At 38.6% G+C, this 16,887-nt stretch overlaps 2 protein-coding genes and 1 long non-coding RNA gene across 4 annotated transcripts in view; 2 read left to right on the top strand and 1 right to left on the bottom strand.

The window, feature by feature from the left end:
• Positions 1 to 13,592, top strand: part of LOC101745611 (sine oculis-binding protein homolog) — a 55,904-nt gene extending 42,312 nt beyond the window's left edge. For both annotated transcript variants that reach the window (XM_021347539.3, XM_062675149.1), the window contains exons 3-4: positions 10,670 to 10,848; positions 12,101 to 13,592. In XM_021347539.3, the coding sequence (XP_021203214.2) occupies positions 10,670 to 10,848; positions 12,101 to 13,366 (1,445 nt within the window). In that variant the 3' untranslated portion in view covers positions 13,367 to 13,592. The remainder of the gene's footprint in view (positions 1 to 10,669; positions 10,849 to 12,100) is intronic.
• On the top strand, positions 7,903 to 10,034 carry LOC134201062 (uncharacterized). Its single transcript, XR_009976223.1, has 2 exons — positions 7,903 to 8,254; positions 9,961 to 10,034. It is a non-coding gene; the product is annotated as an uncharacterized LOC134201062 (long non-coding RNA).
• A 264-nt stretch (positions 13,593 to 13,856) lies between the features above and the next one.
• Positions 13,857 to 15,833, bottom strand: LOC101741482 (guanine nucleotide-binding protein subunit beta-like protein 1). The gene is made up of 2 exons (XM_004925424.5): positions 15,371 to 15,833; positions 13,857 to 14,950 (listed from the first exon to the last, which is right to left on the bottom strand). The coding sequence occupies exons 1-2, from the start codon at positions 15,518 to 15,520 to the stop codon at positions 14,132 to 14,134; spliced, it is 969 nt and encodes a 322-aa protein (XP_004925481.1). The 5' UTR covers positions 15,521 to 15,833; the 3' UTR covers positions 13,857 to 14,131.
• Positions 15,834 to 16,887: the final 1,054 nt, after the last annotated feature.

Raw genomic sequence — 16,887 nt, 5'->3', positions numbered from 1 at the left:
CCACCCTTCAAGCCGAAACGCGTTACTGCTTCACAGCAAAAATAGACAAGCTTGTGGTACTTACCCGTGCGAAGTCAAAAGACGTTCTACGTTTGATATTCCCAAGTTACTCAAAGGGGATGGCCCATTTTAGGCCCAAAGCGGACAATAGATTATAGAAAAAATACTTAGTGCATTAATTTTGTCATAAATAAATATGCATTTACTTTCTTGCAAATAAGCGCCACTACAGTTTACAATAAGTAGTTTAAAAAAAGTAACTCTATTGAAAAAACAAGGATTTTTATTTTTGCGGGAAAAATATTGCCAGCTTCAAAACCTTTTACGTATGAAGTAAATATTTTGAGTATATAAATAAAACATATAAATAAATCATTTTAAGTATTATCATTAATCAATCGATTTTAATGGATTTTATGCACATAAAATAACATCGAAGACATACCCATTGGACTTTAACTTGTAACTATACTTGAGACCTTAGAACTTATATCTCAAGGTGGGTGGCGCATTTACGTTGTAGATGTATGTGGGCTCGAGTAACCACTTAGCAACACCAGGATGGCTGTGAGCTCGTCCACCCATCTAAGCAATAAAAAATACTTTACTAGTATTGTTATTTAAATATGTACAACAAAAACAAAAACATAAAAAATAATGTGTACTCGTAAAAAAAAGATTAAGATATAAATCAATTATCGGTTATTTAAAAAAATAATCGATATATGAATTTCATGTAATTATTTTTCTTTATACTGACAACACTGAATTTAATCTGACTGACTGACACTTCGCTTGCTGCTTGTGGTGTTGTGCTTGCGTACAAAATGGATGTGTTTTGATTTTTCTTCGATTTATTTTACTTTTATCAATAACGTTTCATACTACGACTAAAAAACATTGTGTGAATTGTGGTTTTACCCTGACCGAGATTTAAAACCGTGTATATGCTCTCCTTTGCTATTTTTAGATGATACTAATTGTGTATGAAGATGAAGAAAATATAGATATTTAAAGAATTAAGTGTGTTTTTATACCCTATTGGATAAAAATACATTAGGAACATCTTAAACATTAAGAAAAGAAAAGTTCTTGAAGTATCTCACAATCTGACACTTATTTATATAGAAAATTAACCTCAAAACGAGTTTTTATTTTTATTATATTTTTTATAATAGTGGCGTCAATTTCAATATATTTTTTAGATATCCAATACATTTAAGAATTTGAATCAGTACATTTTTATAGTAATATTTGATGTCCATCTTGGGCCTAGCACACTATGGAGAGTGGGCAATCCCCTTTATAACGTTGATGTTCAAATTCACATTTTGAGCATAATCAAAGTAATAAACAAAATTATTTAAAAAAAAAGTTATGATATGACATAGAGCTGCAATTTGGGCATTGCATAGCATTGCTGACTTTCATCTCCATACTAATATGGGCATGGTACTTTTCGTTACGTGATTGTTACTACGATTAGAATAGGATTCAACTAGGTAAAACACTCTGTATAGATGTAATATAGTTCAGCGAGCCCAACTTGCTGTAATATCTTGATGTACACGATTGACTTCCACGGTGAAGGAATAACATCGTGTATTAAAAATCAAACCCGCAAAATTATAATTTGCGTAATTACTGGTAGGACCTCTTGTGAGTCCGCGCGGGTGGGTACCACCGCCCTGCCTATTTCTGCCGTGAAGCAGTAATGCGTTTCGGTTTGAAGGGTGGGGCAGCCGTTGTAACTATACTGAGACCTTAGAACTTATATCTCAAGGTGGGTGACGCATTTACTTTGTGGATGTCTATGGACTCTAGTAACCACTTAACACCAGGTGGGCTGTGAGCTCGTCCACCCATCTAAGCAATAAAAAAAAATAAAAAAGGCAATTTCATTATGTACTTTACGCAAACTTTTTTGTATGCCAAAACACGGTGTTGCATTTTCGTATACATACATAAAAAGAGGTATTTGGTTCTTTTAAAAGTCTGTTGAACATTGTCAGTTTATCTCATTGACTGCGGTGCAAGTCACCGGTACCATACGCGGCGTACTGAAGTAATTATGTCGATTGCTAACCGCCTGGATTGCCTAACTTTGCCTTCCTTTGCATTACTGTAATAATGTGACGAATTATTATAATCGTGTTCTAAACATTGTGAAACATTCTGAGATATTCGTTTATTTTTTCTTGTCAAGCATTTCAAAACATTAATCTCAACAAGCCTCATCTGAACGCTGATGTGATTAAAAAATTTTAATCTACAATCAATTTCGACATGTACATTATGTACCACTTTATCATAACAATTTACATTGAAATAAATGACTATTTTCTCGGAAAGGCAACCCTCTTTTTAACACAGCTGTATTTCTGAGAATTGTTTATTCCCGCGGTTTTTCGACTGTCACGGGAAATTAAGTTTCCAATCATACTAATACATTCCCGATAGATATTTCTTCTAAGAATTAGTAGGGTTTCAATAATATACTCGTTACTAAGTGAAAATGTAATTGGTATTTTTACTAGAAATATAATTTAGTTACACATATTTTTATTGGACTTAAATTACAGTATTTTTTTGTTTAATCCTTTTATTGTTCCGTTTCGTGGTGCATCCAAGGACAGATCTAGATTTCACGTCATATTATGATAAAGCAGTCACATCTGTGATATAGTTTGTCACGTCCTTACGGATCCCTTAGATCCAATACCCTTTGCCTTAGACGCCTTCAGCTCTAACACTAGGAGCAGGCTTAGGGACCCCGGTAACCGTACTCGTCGAACTCGACAAAGAGTTCGACGTGCAACCTAAACCATGCACCAGCCCGCTGAGTTTCTCGCAGGATCTACTCAGCGGGTCGCGATTCCGATCCGGTAGTAGATTCATTCGCGAAGCAGCTTCTCTTGAGTTGTTAGGTGTCCTTCGGAGGCGCCTGGGCAGCTGTTAGCAAATCCCACCCCTCCTGGCTGCCTTTGCTCGCCCGCCTGTTCTGGTGAAACTGGAAAGGCCACCGGACACCAGTAATCCTTCAATCCTAAAAAAAATGTAGTTTGAAGAGTAGGAAATCCGTTAACTTCAACCCACAGATAACCCCCAACTTCATTGACCTCTGTTGTCTATGGGTGACGACAACTGCTTGATACAACACGACAAAGGAAATTTAACGTTATTTTGTGATATTATACAACGAGCCATAAGCCGGATAAAAGTTGACGTTGTTATCGTTTATAATGTGATAAAATTTTCGATATTATAATATAATAAATAAAAAAGTTTACAAATTTAATATTTTGAACACGTAGTATTGAATATCCGAACAACGGGATAACTAAAAGCTTTGAACATACGTAACACAATCCATACCTATTCGTTCGATGTACGCTCAGGAACATTATTTACGAATTTGATACCGCTAAGCCGGTTTACTATTCCTAATGAACGCGCCGCGAATTCGCCTGTTTTATAGGTTATAACCCCGTGCTATACTAGGGGCGCGCTAGTTCTAGCTATGGTTTTAAAACGCTGTTTAGTTGCCAATATATATTTCAAGATTTCTAGGCTAATACTGCTCATTCCGGTGATGGCGTCATTTGGGGCCAAAATGTGCGAAATGCTGCGTCCATTATAATTGGTGTCTAGCTTAACAATGAAAAATTTTAGATTAGATTTCCTTTACAGATTTATAATATATTACAAATCATTGATATAATGAAAATGTTGATTGATCTCCCGTCGATGAATTCCTAGGACTTAATAATTTTATAAAATCATTTGAATAACGCAAAAAAATATCAGTATCATTTGCAATTTGAAGTCATCTCGTCTTTGACGGTGGATATTCATGTTGTATTGCCTGTGGACTTGAGTCTAGTCATGTAAAACCAAGCGGCGTGCTTGTCTACTCGTAGAATGCACTAAAATGCTTCAATTTCGCATTTTAATGATATTTAAGACGACTTACCACTTAGAAAAGTACTATAAATGCCAGGGTAAGTTGGAGGAACAACTTCCCCCCTTCAAACTTTCCCCCTTTTCCCCACTCCAGATAGGTCTTCACACAGTAGTGATGTGGGCATCGATCATCGCATTTCCCCTCCGTAAATAAAATATGCCGCCTGTCCTTTTGTATTCGACGACTTCACTGAAAAACTTATTCGAAGGATTATTTTACTTTAACGAAATAGCTTTGTTTGTGAAACAGTCTTGCGGACAGATACCGATGTAGGTGTGGCGCAAGTGAAGACGTAATCTTGGCGGTTTAATTGGGATTATTAAAAATGTATCGTGTTACAATTTTGAAGACGCGTACATTTATAAATCTCCGTTTTAAATCTATAAAATGAAGTTTATATTTTGTTTAATTATCTAGATACGAATGGAAATAAAATGAGTCTAATCTAATTGACGCTAGTTAAAAAAACTTATAGTCCTATAGTGTACAGATATCCGTGAATGCTCACAAAAGTAAGGTTACGTAAGCTGAGAAATTTTCAATTAAACTATACGGGTATCATCATTAAATTTCTGCCGCTTAGCAATTGTACCGATTGCTATCATTCACCGAAGAAATATGTCAGTAGCTTGACTTTTGCCAAACGACATTTACAATACACACCATATACATACAAGTTTCGAACATTCGGACTGTCTGTCTCGGTCTACAGAACAATAGCGCCCGTTTGGAAGATTTTCCCCTGCGTAGTATCACTACGCAATCCGTTTAAGAATAGAATAGCGATTGTAATGGAGAAATGATTTTTTCCCTAGCTAACGTTGGTAGCCTATATAGGAGCTATTCCAAGTACGCGCGAACTGGTAGGTGATTTGATAACACTAGCTCTAGCAAGAGCAGTGCTTTGCTGAATCTACCACTGGATCCAATCGAAATCGCGACTCAATGAGAAAATTCGGTTAGAATATTTTTTATGTTATTTTTTTGCTTAAATAAAGGGCGTGCTCACAGCCCACCTGGTGTTAAGTGGTTACTGGAGCCCATAGACATCTACAACGTAAATGCGTCACCCACCTTGAGATATAAGTTCTAAGGTCTCAGTATAGTTACAACGGCTGCCCCACCCTTCGAACCGAAACGCATTACTGCTCCACGGCAGAAATAGGCGGGGTGGTGGTACCTAACCGCGCAGACTCACAAGAGGTCCTACCACCAGTAGAAACTCTGTGTGTTGTGTCTTTAGGATGTAGAAATGCAATTCTCACTTCTAACTGGTCAAAGCGTGCGCGCTCTATTCACATCGTGGTGATTGTTAACCCATTCCTTATAAAAGCATATGTTTAACATCAACTGAATCGTGAGTTTTCATAGGTTTCTTAGCAATAATATATGAATCCAGGGAAGACGCCGTCATTTTGACTACAATGTAGGTATACACAGTGCGCTCGGCTTTGAGAATGTCGAATATTGAAATGTAACATTCTACAGATTTTATTTAGGAATTTCGCAGTTCATCACTACATTGCAGTATATTAATCAGGTTTTTCCGCGTAGGTAGGTACTATCCCTGAATAGGTAATTTTCTGAGTTTACATAGCATTAAATTTAACAGACGTCATCTGTGCGCTTAGTGTGAGTTTTTTAACGTTCTCGATAGCGTAAAAGTTAGCTCATATTCGTATGGAATGGGATCGTTTGCTTACGTTTGCCGCTAGGGGCGCTGTTCCAACCACATACAAAAATGGCTTAACTTTTACGCTATCGTGAACGTTAAGAAACTCGCACTAAGCACACTGAAGATTTGACGTGAAGACTAATCGCAGGATTACGTGTGTTTACTTAACTTTGACATTTAATACATTATAAAGTATTTAGTGCCGACTATCTGCTCATAGGATTTGTTTGCCGATAAAGGTATGTAATGCGTGCATTATAAAATGTATCGTGATCCAAGTTGAAGTTAGACCAATCTGACTAGATCCTTATAAGGAACTTGATTAATCGGTAAATTGATTTATACGAATTAAAAAATAAATAAGTATTGTAAATTAATATGATTTTTAACGAGCTATCAGTGTCCTCCATCAGGCGGGCTCGGTAATGAGAAAGCCGGTGTTTAGTTTCGCGTCGTATTTTTTTCCCGTTTCAATATCATTCGCAAATTAATTGGAGATAGATATTTGAGCTCGTGATTTACAATAAAGAATTATTTCGACTTGCTATCGTGTTCCGCGGGCGGTGTCATTTCATTCTAGCTTGTTCTTTTGATATCTGTTCACGGCGGGAACATGTAAATATTAATTAACTAAAATTATAATTTGTATCCCTATTGCATTAAGAATGTAATTTTAAATTCGAATACGTAACTATACGTTTTCTATGACCATTTTTTCAGTTTGATCAAAATATCAATTAACTAGCTTTTGCCCGCGACTTCGTCCGCGTGGAATAGTTCACAAATAATGCTTTATTTTAGAACAAATTTGGTTAGGATAACAAACTTTATAGTGAGCCAACCTTCATATATAGACATATGCTGTCGCCGACTTTTTTCTAGATCTTTTAAAGGGGAACAATTCTGTCATACATTATTTTAGCGAAACTTTAACCGTTTCTGCAGCGCACGCAGCGGAAGCTCTCAAAAGATAAAAAATCGGTAAAAAAACTTTTAAGTTAAACGGTTTTATTTTATGTGCACTGAAAACTACAAAATAAATAAATAGTTACTTACCTATCAACCTACGTAGGTGATCTCGGTCATTAATATCTCTGATGGTAGTGGTTGTCATAACATGAACCATGTCAGCGGCCGAAAGGCAGTTCATGAAAGAACACTAACACCAGGGTTTGCTTGGTAGGTAAACTAAGCAGCCCACACTATAACAAGTAGGTATTTTGACCTTCTAGTTCAGAAATATTTTAGTACTAGGCAGAATAGCTTTTAGGCATTATTAGACTAAAATAAAAACGTGGGGCCCATTATTATTTCTGTATTACTTTCTACTATACTAAGTGTGGATTGTATCGACTTATTATAATCGTCATCATCATCATCCTAGCGGTTTATCCCGGTCGCATCCGAAACCTCATAGCTCCGGAGTCCAGGGTCCGCTGAATCGACTTACTATAATCGTAACTGGAGGTTTTGACCATCAATAACCAGCCGTGGCGGCTTCACCAGCGAACGCCGAGCTCATGATCTACCAAAGTATAAGATATGCTCTGCCATAGATATGATTTCAGAGGGGCCCCACGTTTTTATTTTAGTCTAATATGCCTAAAAGCTATTCTGCCTAGTACTAAAATATTTCTGAACTAGAAGGTCAAAATACCTACTTGTTATAGTGTGGGCTGCTTAGTTTACCTACCAAGCAAACCCTGGTGTTAGCGTTTTTTCATGAACTGCTTTTCGGCCGCTGACATGGTTCATGTTATGACAACCACTACCATCAAAGATATTAATGACCGAGATCACCTACGTAGGTTGATAGGTAAGTAACTATTTATTTATTTTGTAGTTTTCAGTGCACATAAAATAAAACCGTTTAACTTAAAAGTTTTTTTACCGATTTTTATTTTCTTGTTTTTAGTATTTAGTGAAATTGTCTACTGAATATTCCTCATTCTATTTAATTCATTCAGTGCATCATTATTACATGGTTTCTTACTTGATAATTTAGTACAATCTAATTCCTAAATACATAGATAGCTCTTCCAGAGACTTGACTCGACTTAGAGCCACGTATGCTTGTCCTTCCTCAAACAATTTTGAGCCCAAATATACTACTGCATGGTCGACGGTGCTGCCCTGCATTTTATGGACGGTGGATGCCCATGACAAAACTAAGGGCAACATCCTTCTTTCAGCTGTACCATAATTGAATTTTGCTGGAAACTGTATGGCTTTAGGGTAAATAACGTGCATGCCATTACATTGCACGCCGGCAAATCCCGAAGTGAAAACGCTGTGGTCACCTTGATGCCATGAAGCCCGAATAATTCTAGCAACGTCATTAATACTAATGAATACATTTGGAATTTCAATTCTTTCAGGTTCACCGTTTTCAGGTATATCTGGCACACTAAGTCGTATTAAGTCTTGTTCACTAATCTGGACATTTTCGTCAATGCGTACATCTCTATAAAGTGGGTTATTTCTAGTTAACCATCTTAAAGCGCTGTAGAATTTTTCGCGAGATATTGTGAACTCTCTTGTGATGTTCAAATTCTCCAAACGTTCTGTAACTACAACGATACCCACCTGGCTGGAAGATCTTGGAAGCATATTAGGTAATCTTTCACTGACCTCAAAGATATCTTGGGCAAACAACACTGCTTGTCCGCGGAAACCGTACTGCCCGTATAGCCCAGTAAATTTTACGATTTTAACAAGCGGGATGATTCTACACAGCAATCGCTGCTCTGCTTGCGTCAGCGCTTGAATCTCATCTGGTATTGAACCTGGATCCAGATTATTCCAGTACGCCTTTGATGGTGCTATTGTTTTATTACTGGTCACATGTGTTTGGCAGCGCGAACATAAAAGTAATGTTGTTTTTGAAGACAGTTCTGCAGGTAGATATCCTAATACAGCTGTGTTGTAACGTACAGTATGAATTTGGTTAGGATATCAATGCTTCGTGCAAATGTCACAAACGTGTATACACGATGTGTTAATGGCATTTTCAAACGCTTGTACATGATTTTCAGCTCTGCGTTGCTGTGCACGCTCACGTTGGTTATTTAACCTGTCGTGGCGTTGCTCAGGTGTTTCTGAAGCTTCTAGCTCCTTTCGTCTCTCACGCCGTCCTGTTAACCTGGCCTCATGTTGCTCAGGTGTTTCTGACGCTAATAGCTCTATTTGTCTGTTACGTTGTAATCTTAGCCTGGACTCATGACGCTCAAGTGTTTCTGACGCTATTAGCTGTCTTCGTCTGTCACGTTGTGGTGCTAGCCTAGACTCATGACGCTCAGATGTTTCTGATGCTAACAACTCTCTTTGTCTGTCACGTTGTGATGCTAGCCTGGACTCATGACGCTCGGGTGTTTCTGACGCTATTAGCTCTCTTCGTCTGTCACGTTGTGATGCTAGCCTGCACTCATGACGCTCAGGTGTTTCTGACTCTACCAGCTGCCTTTGTCTCTCACGTTGTGCTATTAACCGGGTATCATGTTGCTCAGGTGTTTCTGTTGCTAACCGTTCTCTTCGTTTCTGTAGTCAACTGTGGGTTTTATTTTCACTTTCCTTTGCACGTTTCGTTCTATACTTTTCTTTTGCCTTTTCGAGCCTTCTTTTTCGTTGTGTAGCAGTTTCATTTTTATTTTTGTTTGCTTTTTTATTTATTGTTACCATGTTGTTCCCACGATTAAGGGGCATTTTGACGGTCGACCCCGCCAGAAGTCCAGCAAAGGGGTAAGGCTTAATATACAACAAGATGCGCCCAATCTTGAGGGGGAAGCGCTGACGACATTACATTTTTACCCACCCTAATGCCATACAGTCCTCGGCACGTTTTAACCTATTACCTTAACTTGGGTGGTATAGCTACCGCTTACTAACGAGGTATCTAATTACCTATTTTTTTTTATCTGCCCCTCTAACGTCACACAATCTTGGACGCAACTGTTCTCGACACGACTAATCATGCCCCCACCTAATACGCCATTTTGTAACTTGTAACACCTAATACGAAATTTTGATATAATGACAGTATTCTGCTAGTGTAGTCCTATTATTTGATACCCATATTGTGGTGGTTGTGGAAAAATATGTACCTAGTCCGCCATATTGGAACGGCGTCCATCTTGAATTTTAAATTTTGACATAATCATCGTATTTTACTAGTGTAGCCCTTTCATTTGATACCCATATTGAGGGGTTTAAGGAAAAATATGTAATCCGCCATTTTGTATCGGCGGCCATCTTAGATTTATAATGTCATTGATTTTATTATATTGTATTGTCATCTAAATTAAATGTGTGTACCAAATTTCAGATCAATCTGACAACGGGAAGGTGCTTAAATTTCAATTTCTAATTTTGACCCAAATAAATAAAAAACAAATTCCGTACAGGTCGAGCTAAATAAAACCGTTTAAAAACCGTTTAAAAATAACCCCGATTTTAAAACATTCTTTATTGGTACTCCGCTTGTATTGGTCTTAGCGTGATGTTATATAGCCTATAGCCTTCCTCGATAAATGGGCAAATTTTTCATATCAGACCACTAGTTCCTGAGATTAGCGCGTTCAAATAAACAAACTCTTCAGCTTTATAATATTATTAGTGTAGATAACAACTAAATGATGACCTCTGACCTCCCAGTCTAAATGAAGACGAGGTTGAAGTGTTGGAAATATTGAAATGAGGGTTATAGTTCTGCGAAAGGAACCCCCGATGAACTTTTAAAATCTCCCTTATCTTTTTTAATGCTTAGATGAGTGAACGAGCTCACAGCCCACTTGGTTGTTAAGTGGTTACTGAAGCCCATAGACATCTACAACGTAAATGCGCCACCCACCTTGAGATATAAGTTCTACAGTCTCAGTATAGTTACAACGGCTGCCCCGCCCTTCAAACCGAAACGCATTACTGCTTCACGGCAGAAATAAGCGGGATGGTGGTACCTACCCGTGCGCATTCACAAGAGGTCCTCCACCAGTAAGTTTTCTTCTCTAAAACCTCTTTTCCTCTTTTGATTCCAGATGAATGTTCGTGGTGTAACAAAGGTATTACGAGCGAAAGCGGCGCGCTCCAACACGCGGGAGCAACCTTCTGCTCGGAATTGTGTTTCAGTCAATCCAGGAGGGCTAATTTCAAACGCGCCAAGACATGCGACTGGTGTCGGCACGTTAGACATACTGTTGCCTACGTAGACTTCCAGGTAACGTGTTTTGGGCGATTGCATATTAAACTAAGATTGGCAGACGAAATCCACTGCCCATTTTGAGACACATAAAGTCAAAACATTGATACAGCGGGTGATTTATCGGTTAAATCGTAATGCATGATCTAAGCACTAAGCAGTGCGCTTAGGATTTTTATGGAGAATTTGTATGGAAATGGAACAGCGCCTAGCGGCAAACGTAGGCAAACGTTTCAACTCCATACAAATTTGAGTAACTTTTACGTAGTATTTAGTACTTTGAGTAACGCTCGAGAAGTTAAAAAAACTCGCATTAAGCATACAGGCATTAGTGTTTCTTAAAACCTGTGTATTTGTTACATGATCACGAAAAATTAGACACCTACTCACTCTTCTTCTATCTATAAAAAAAACAAAAGAACATATGAATTATAAAGCGTTGAAGCAAAAAAATAATTAACGTCAAAGACCATTAATGATGCTAATGGTTAGTGACTCACGTCCTTACGGATCCATCAGATCCAATAACCTTTGCATTAGATGCCTTCAGCTCTAATACTAGGAGCAGGCTTAGGGACCCCAGTAATCGTACTCGTCGAACTCGACAAAGAGGTCGACGTGCAACCTAACCCATGCATCAGCCCGCTGAGTTTCTCGCCGGATCTTCTCAGCGGGTCGCGATTCCGATCCGGTAGTAGATTCATTCGCGAAGCAATTGCTCTTGAGTTGTTAGGTCTCCTTCGGAGGCGCTCGGGCAGCTGTTAGCAAATCCCACCCCTCCTGGCTGAGCCTTTGCTCGCCCACCTGTCCTGGTGAAGCTGGAAATGGCTGGTGAAGCTGGAAAGGCCTTCGGGCCACCAGTAATCTCTCAATCATAAAAAAAAATGGTTAGTGGTTAATGTCATTCATGGATACCAACAAATCGAAGGGCACAAGCCAAGCCTCAGCTTACTTACCTGTCTATATGAACGGTCGGTTCGTTCTTTTGTCGTCTATTTTATATACATATGAGAACGGCCAATTCGTTGCTTGTCGTCTGGTTCGTGTCCGTCTTCCGTGTCCGTGAAGACATTGAAAGTGCTGCCTGCCGCTAGTCACGTCCGCCTTCGTTCCATTTCTATCTTTGTCTCTTTTCGAATTCTTGTCAAGTCTCTGTCTTAGTCTATGTCTAGTCGTTGTAGGTTTTATGCCCTGTCAAAGAGGTTGTGCGCCACGTCACTAATGATGCCAAGTATCAATTAATACAAATAACGCAATTCCTATATTTCAGGATGGAGCTACGCAGCTACAGTTTTGTTCAGACAAGTGCCTCAATCAATACAAGATGCACATATTCTGTCGCGAGACACAGGCGCACCTAGACCTCAACCCGCACCTGGTCAACGCTTCGTCATCGTCCAATCTTATCACGCCAGAACTTTGGCTCAAGAACTGTAGAAGTCGCTCCGTGTCACCCGCCTCAGAACGTTCCGGATCTCCCAACCAAGAGCCCGCCAACAAAACGACTGAAAAGACGGACATCCAAAAGACATCAACTAGGAAATCGCCTTTGCCCTTGATAACCGTAGCGCCCACCGCGAAACTCATGAAGAAACGAATCGAAGAAATGGCTCCGACGCAGAAATCGCCGGAAACGAAGAAAGACGTTAGAAACAAAATGAACTTACGCAAACGCAGGACGTCGAAGTGTTCGGCCACCGTCACGTCTCAGACCGCGCGGCAGCGGACCGCGACGCCGAAAGCGCAAGACCTCCGAATGTGCAGCCCCTCGGAGGGCTCGTCGCCCGCTTCGATCACTAACGCGATACATTCGCCGCCGCACGCGATCAGCCAACACCCCGGACCGCCCCCTCCGCAGTTCCCGAACCCTATGTTCGGAATGCCACCCCCCATGTACGTCGACCACCACGACATCAGACACCAGAACATTTTCCCGCCGAGACTGAACTTTATGCCGCGACCTGGCTTCCCGATCCACCACGAGAGGCCCAGACTGCCGCCGCCCCTCAACTTCCCACCACCATTGGGGCAGGCGCCGCCTGTCACTGTTCTGGTGCCGTATCCGGTAGTTCTGCCCGTACCAATACCGATACCGATCCCAATTCCATTGACGTCCTTCATCCAGGCTCATTGCAATAATAAGGTTAAGACGGAAAGAGCTCCCGAAGATACAGAAGGTCCGTTAGATTTCACGATGAATAGCGGTAAGAGGAAAGAACAGTCCAACGGCCATAGTGAGCCCGCTGAAACAAACACGCCCAGAGCGCTCGATGAACAAAACGATGAATTCCATGAACGTATACTAACCGATGACAATAATCGAATGGAAATCGAAGATAACGAGACAGGAAACCCTGAGCAGACCCTACCAAAGTTTAAAATAACGAGACTTGGTAACAAAATGGCTAAGATCGTCACCAAGTCCAGAGAGCAGGCAGAATCCACGAGACCGCTGCGTAAAAGGCGAAGGCTCATGGAGGTACAGACTGATGACGAGGCTCTCATTCCTAAAACAAGGAAAATTGTGGAAGTGTAAGCCGCGCTTAATGGGTTGCAGTAGTTATTCGTCCATACATATCACAACGCATGATAAAAGCTGAACAGAGTTCATTATTTCGTTTCGCTAGTCGTAGCTTTAAGGAATATTAACATTTTTTGTCGTTGTATATAATTTAAAAGGCACTTTTTAATGTGATATTAGAAAATTATCGTTTACTTGTATTTCGATAGATAATTAAAAATATAATCAGTACATAATAAAACTTGTTTTTTTTTTCATTCAATCTGAACATACGTTTAGCATCTAATTTAATGTGGAAATATGCGATAAAAGTACACAAAAGACTTTTGTTCCAAAAGAATGTACCGGTCATTGTCAAGAAGTATAAGCTGTTCAAACAATGATACATAATTTTAAATCTTAAAAGAAGTGCCACACATGAAACATACAGTGTGTTCATTGATATATAAAAGAATATAAATGTAATAAATTGTGAATAGGCACTAGAAACAGAAACACAAAAAAGTATATTCAAAGTATTTAATCTGTTTAAAAATAACTGGAAAATATGAATTTCTATCTTTCGTTAACTTTTTAGCTTAACATCTACATAGCTCGGCCACATTACACCAACACAATATAATGCCTCTACATAAATTTGTACATAATATGAGATCTAAGTTTATAATGCTGTCCAAAAATATAATCAATTAAAGCATTAGTAGATGTATAAAGGCAAAACTGGCATAGACTATGGCAGATCATAACTTGCAAATCACAGTATAACATTATTTGATCATTTCATTGCTTGCTATTATATAAATCCCACAACGTGATAGCACCATCCAGACCTCCAGCTGCCATTATATAAGCTTTCCAAAGTGAAACTTTTTCAGTAGAATAAGCAACATCCTGAATTGCCTGTTTATGTTCTGTAAGGACTACTAAGGGTCTCATTGAGAACCATGAAAATATACGAATGTGTCCATCCCAGCCTCCGCTCGTGAATACTTTACCATCACTCCGTGTCTTCACTTTGTTGATGCCCGGATTCTTAATAGTCACATCCAACTTAAGGGTCAAACTTAAGTCTTTTCTGCCTAAATTAAATATTTGTATCACATTTGAAGCATTGCCTATGATTCCTCTTTGCTGTTCAAGGTGGTAGTCAACTGACATTGGACACTCTAGAACTTGAAGTTTGCTGATACATTTATTGGTGTTGAGATCCCATAACACGAGCCAACCAGCTTCGTAACCAGCTAGTAGACAAGGTCTATCGCATGGGAACTCAATGAATTTTAGACACATTACATCGCCAAGTTTCACTGATGCATCATCATATTCTAAGGAACCCAGTTTTTCTCCATTAAAATTGTAAATGTTTATTTTGTAATCCTTCTCAGGTACATAGAGTGATGCGAGTTTTGTGTTGGCTTCGAATCTACAAAAACCAAGATAATCGACTTCAATTACGGCATCTTCTTCATAACCACTATTCGTTAATTCGAAGACCTTAAGCTTTCCACCTTTCTCTTGGGTTATAAGGTGGCTGTCAGTGTGTATAAGATGAAGAATAGGAGCTTGACCAACTTGTATCTTCTGCTGAACTCTATTTGTCTGCAACACATATATTTATTATTCCAAGTTGAAATGGAAATGTCATCCTGAATTTAAATTTAAGACTATGTAATACGTTAGTTTCAAATTCAAATATTTTATCGCATTATGATCTGGGTTTAACAAACAATCTACAACACATGATAAAATATTCAGATTTATTGCTGAAACTACATTCTGAATTATTTATGAGCATTTTAAAAAGATCTATTTGGATATAATGAGGCTTACGGTAGGGAATCGTGTAGCTGACGCTAAATGCGTTGGCGTTTTTGATTTGGGGAACTAGCCAACTTTTTTTGGGTCACTTATGTGGGTGATCAAAAATTATTAATCTTAAATGAAATTGAACGTATAAGTGTAACATAAGCGTTTGCCAAACACCTGCGCAACTACGTTTTGTAAATAATGCGAACTCACCTGGAGGTTGTATGCGTAAACATAACCGTTTTTCGAACCGGCTAGTAACCTCTCTAAGCCCCCGGGTAAAAAACTGAAAGCCAGTGAATAAACTGGCACATTATCGACATTTCGGATAGTGTAAACAGGATCCGGAGGAAGCAGTGCCATTTTTGGACAAGCTCAAACCAAAACTTGTGTCGGAATTAGAAATTAAAACGATTAACAAAATTAATTAAGCCATTAGAAACTAAACCACAACTACGCACAACACAAAACTGACAGAAAAATAGAAAACAGTGTTGTCAGTAGGTCTCGTTCTGAATCTTTAGCATTCTAATTTCTCCTAGCAATAATAAGCAGTAGTAGTAGTCGTTTTAAAATCAATATTAATGAATACTGTAAATTTTATCAAAAACTTACGTTTAATTCATTTAATTTCATATGTTTAAAATAAAGTTTAAATTTAAATGTTAGGTTAAATAATTACATTTTTAAACGATTTTTATTAAGAAGTTTTCACAATGATCACATTATTAATTTCATTTCCAGTCACATCATAATTTTTAGTCAGATTTCTTGATTCACAAAATATACCTAATTTCAGTTAATGTAAGTAGTTAATGTTTGGAGTAAAATTCTTCATTTACATAATGTCCTTAAATTATATCGGACCCGAATTTTTTTATTATCTTCTAAGGTAGAATACAGACCACGTGATGGTGAATAGTTACTAGAAAATTTAACAGGAAGAAGCTTTCTGTCAGTGGTAGATGTTGATGGTAAAAAGAAGATGACGGAATCATCTCAAAACATTTTAAGCATTCATCACAGTGCCGCTTATGGAATGATCCCGATCCTGTAGACCGAATGGTAAAGAGTCGACGTTGCCCAAAGCACGTCATTACGGATCCTCCCGATCCATTAACGGTGCTTTTAGACACCACAAGCACCGGTCACCATCCTCGTCGAACCCGTCGTTGCGACAAAGGGCTCGATGAGCGAATTAACCCATAGACACAGCCCACTGAGTTTCTTGTCGGATCTTCTCAGTGGGTCGCGTTTCCGATCCGGTGGTAGATTCTCCGAAGCACTGCTCTTGCTAGGGTCAGTGTTAGCAACACTCCGGTTTGAGCTCCGTGAGCTCACCTACACACGTTAGGGTGAAGCTGAAATAGTCTCTCAAGGCTATCAGCATAGGTAGGGAAAAAAAATGGAATGATGTGTATGTAAAAACATTTCGAAAAAGATACAACAGGTATGTTGTAGTGTACTATTATTACCCATACTTTGAGGGATCTATTAAGATAGACCAAACCTTTTAATTAATTACCAAACCATTAAATGGTTAGTCATTAATAATTAAAAGATACAGTTTGACTTGAACTTATCGAGATACTGCTTCTATTTGCCCTTTCTCTATTAATTGCCTTATTAAACTTCTTGTCGTTATTGTTCTTTTTCTTTTTAAAAGAGCATTTAATATTAATAATTACATTTTTCATCCGTTTTTCATGTGGATTTATAATTATTTTATT

This window comes from Bombyx mori, chromosome 23, assembly GCF_030269925.1.
Source record: "Bombyx mori chromosome 23, ASM3026992v2".
In the NCBI taxonomy this organism is placed as follows: domain Eukaryota; kingdom Metazoa; phylum Arthropoda; class Insecta; order Lepidoptera; family Bombycidae; genus Bombyx; species Bombyx mori.
Note: the sequence above shows the minus strand (reverse complement) of the source record. Positions and strands in the feature narration are given on the sequence as shown.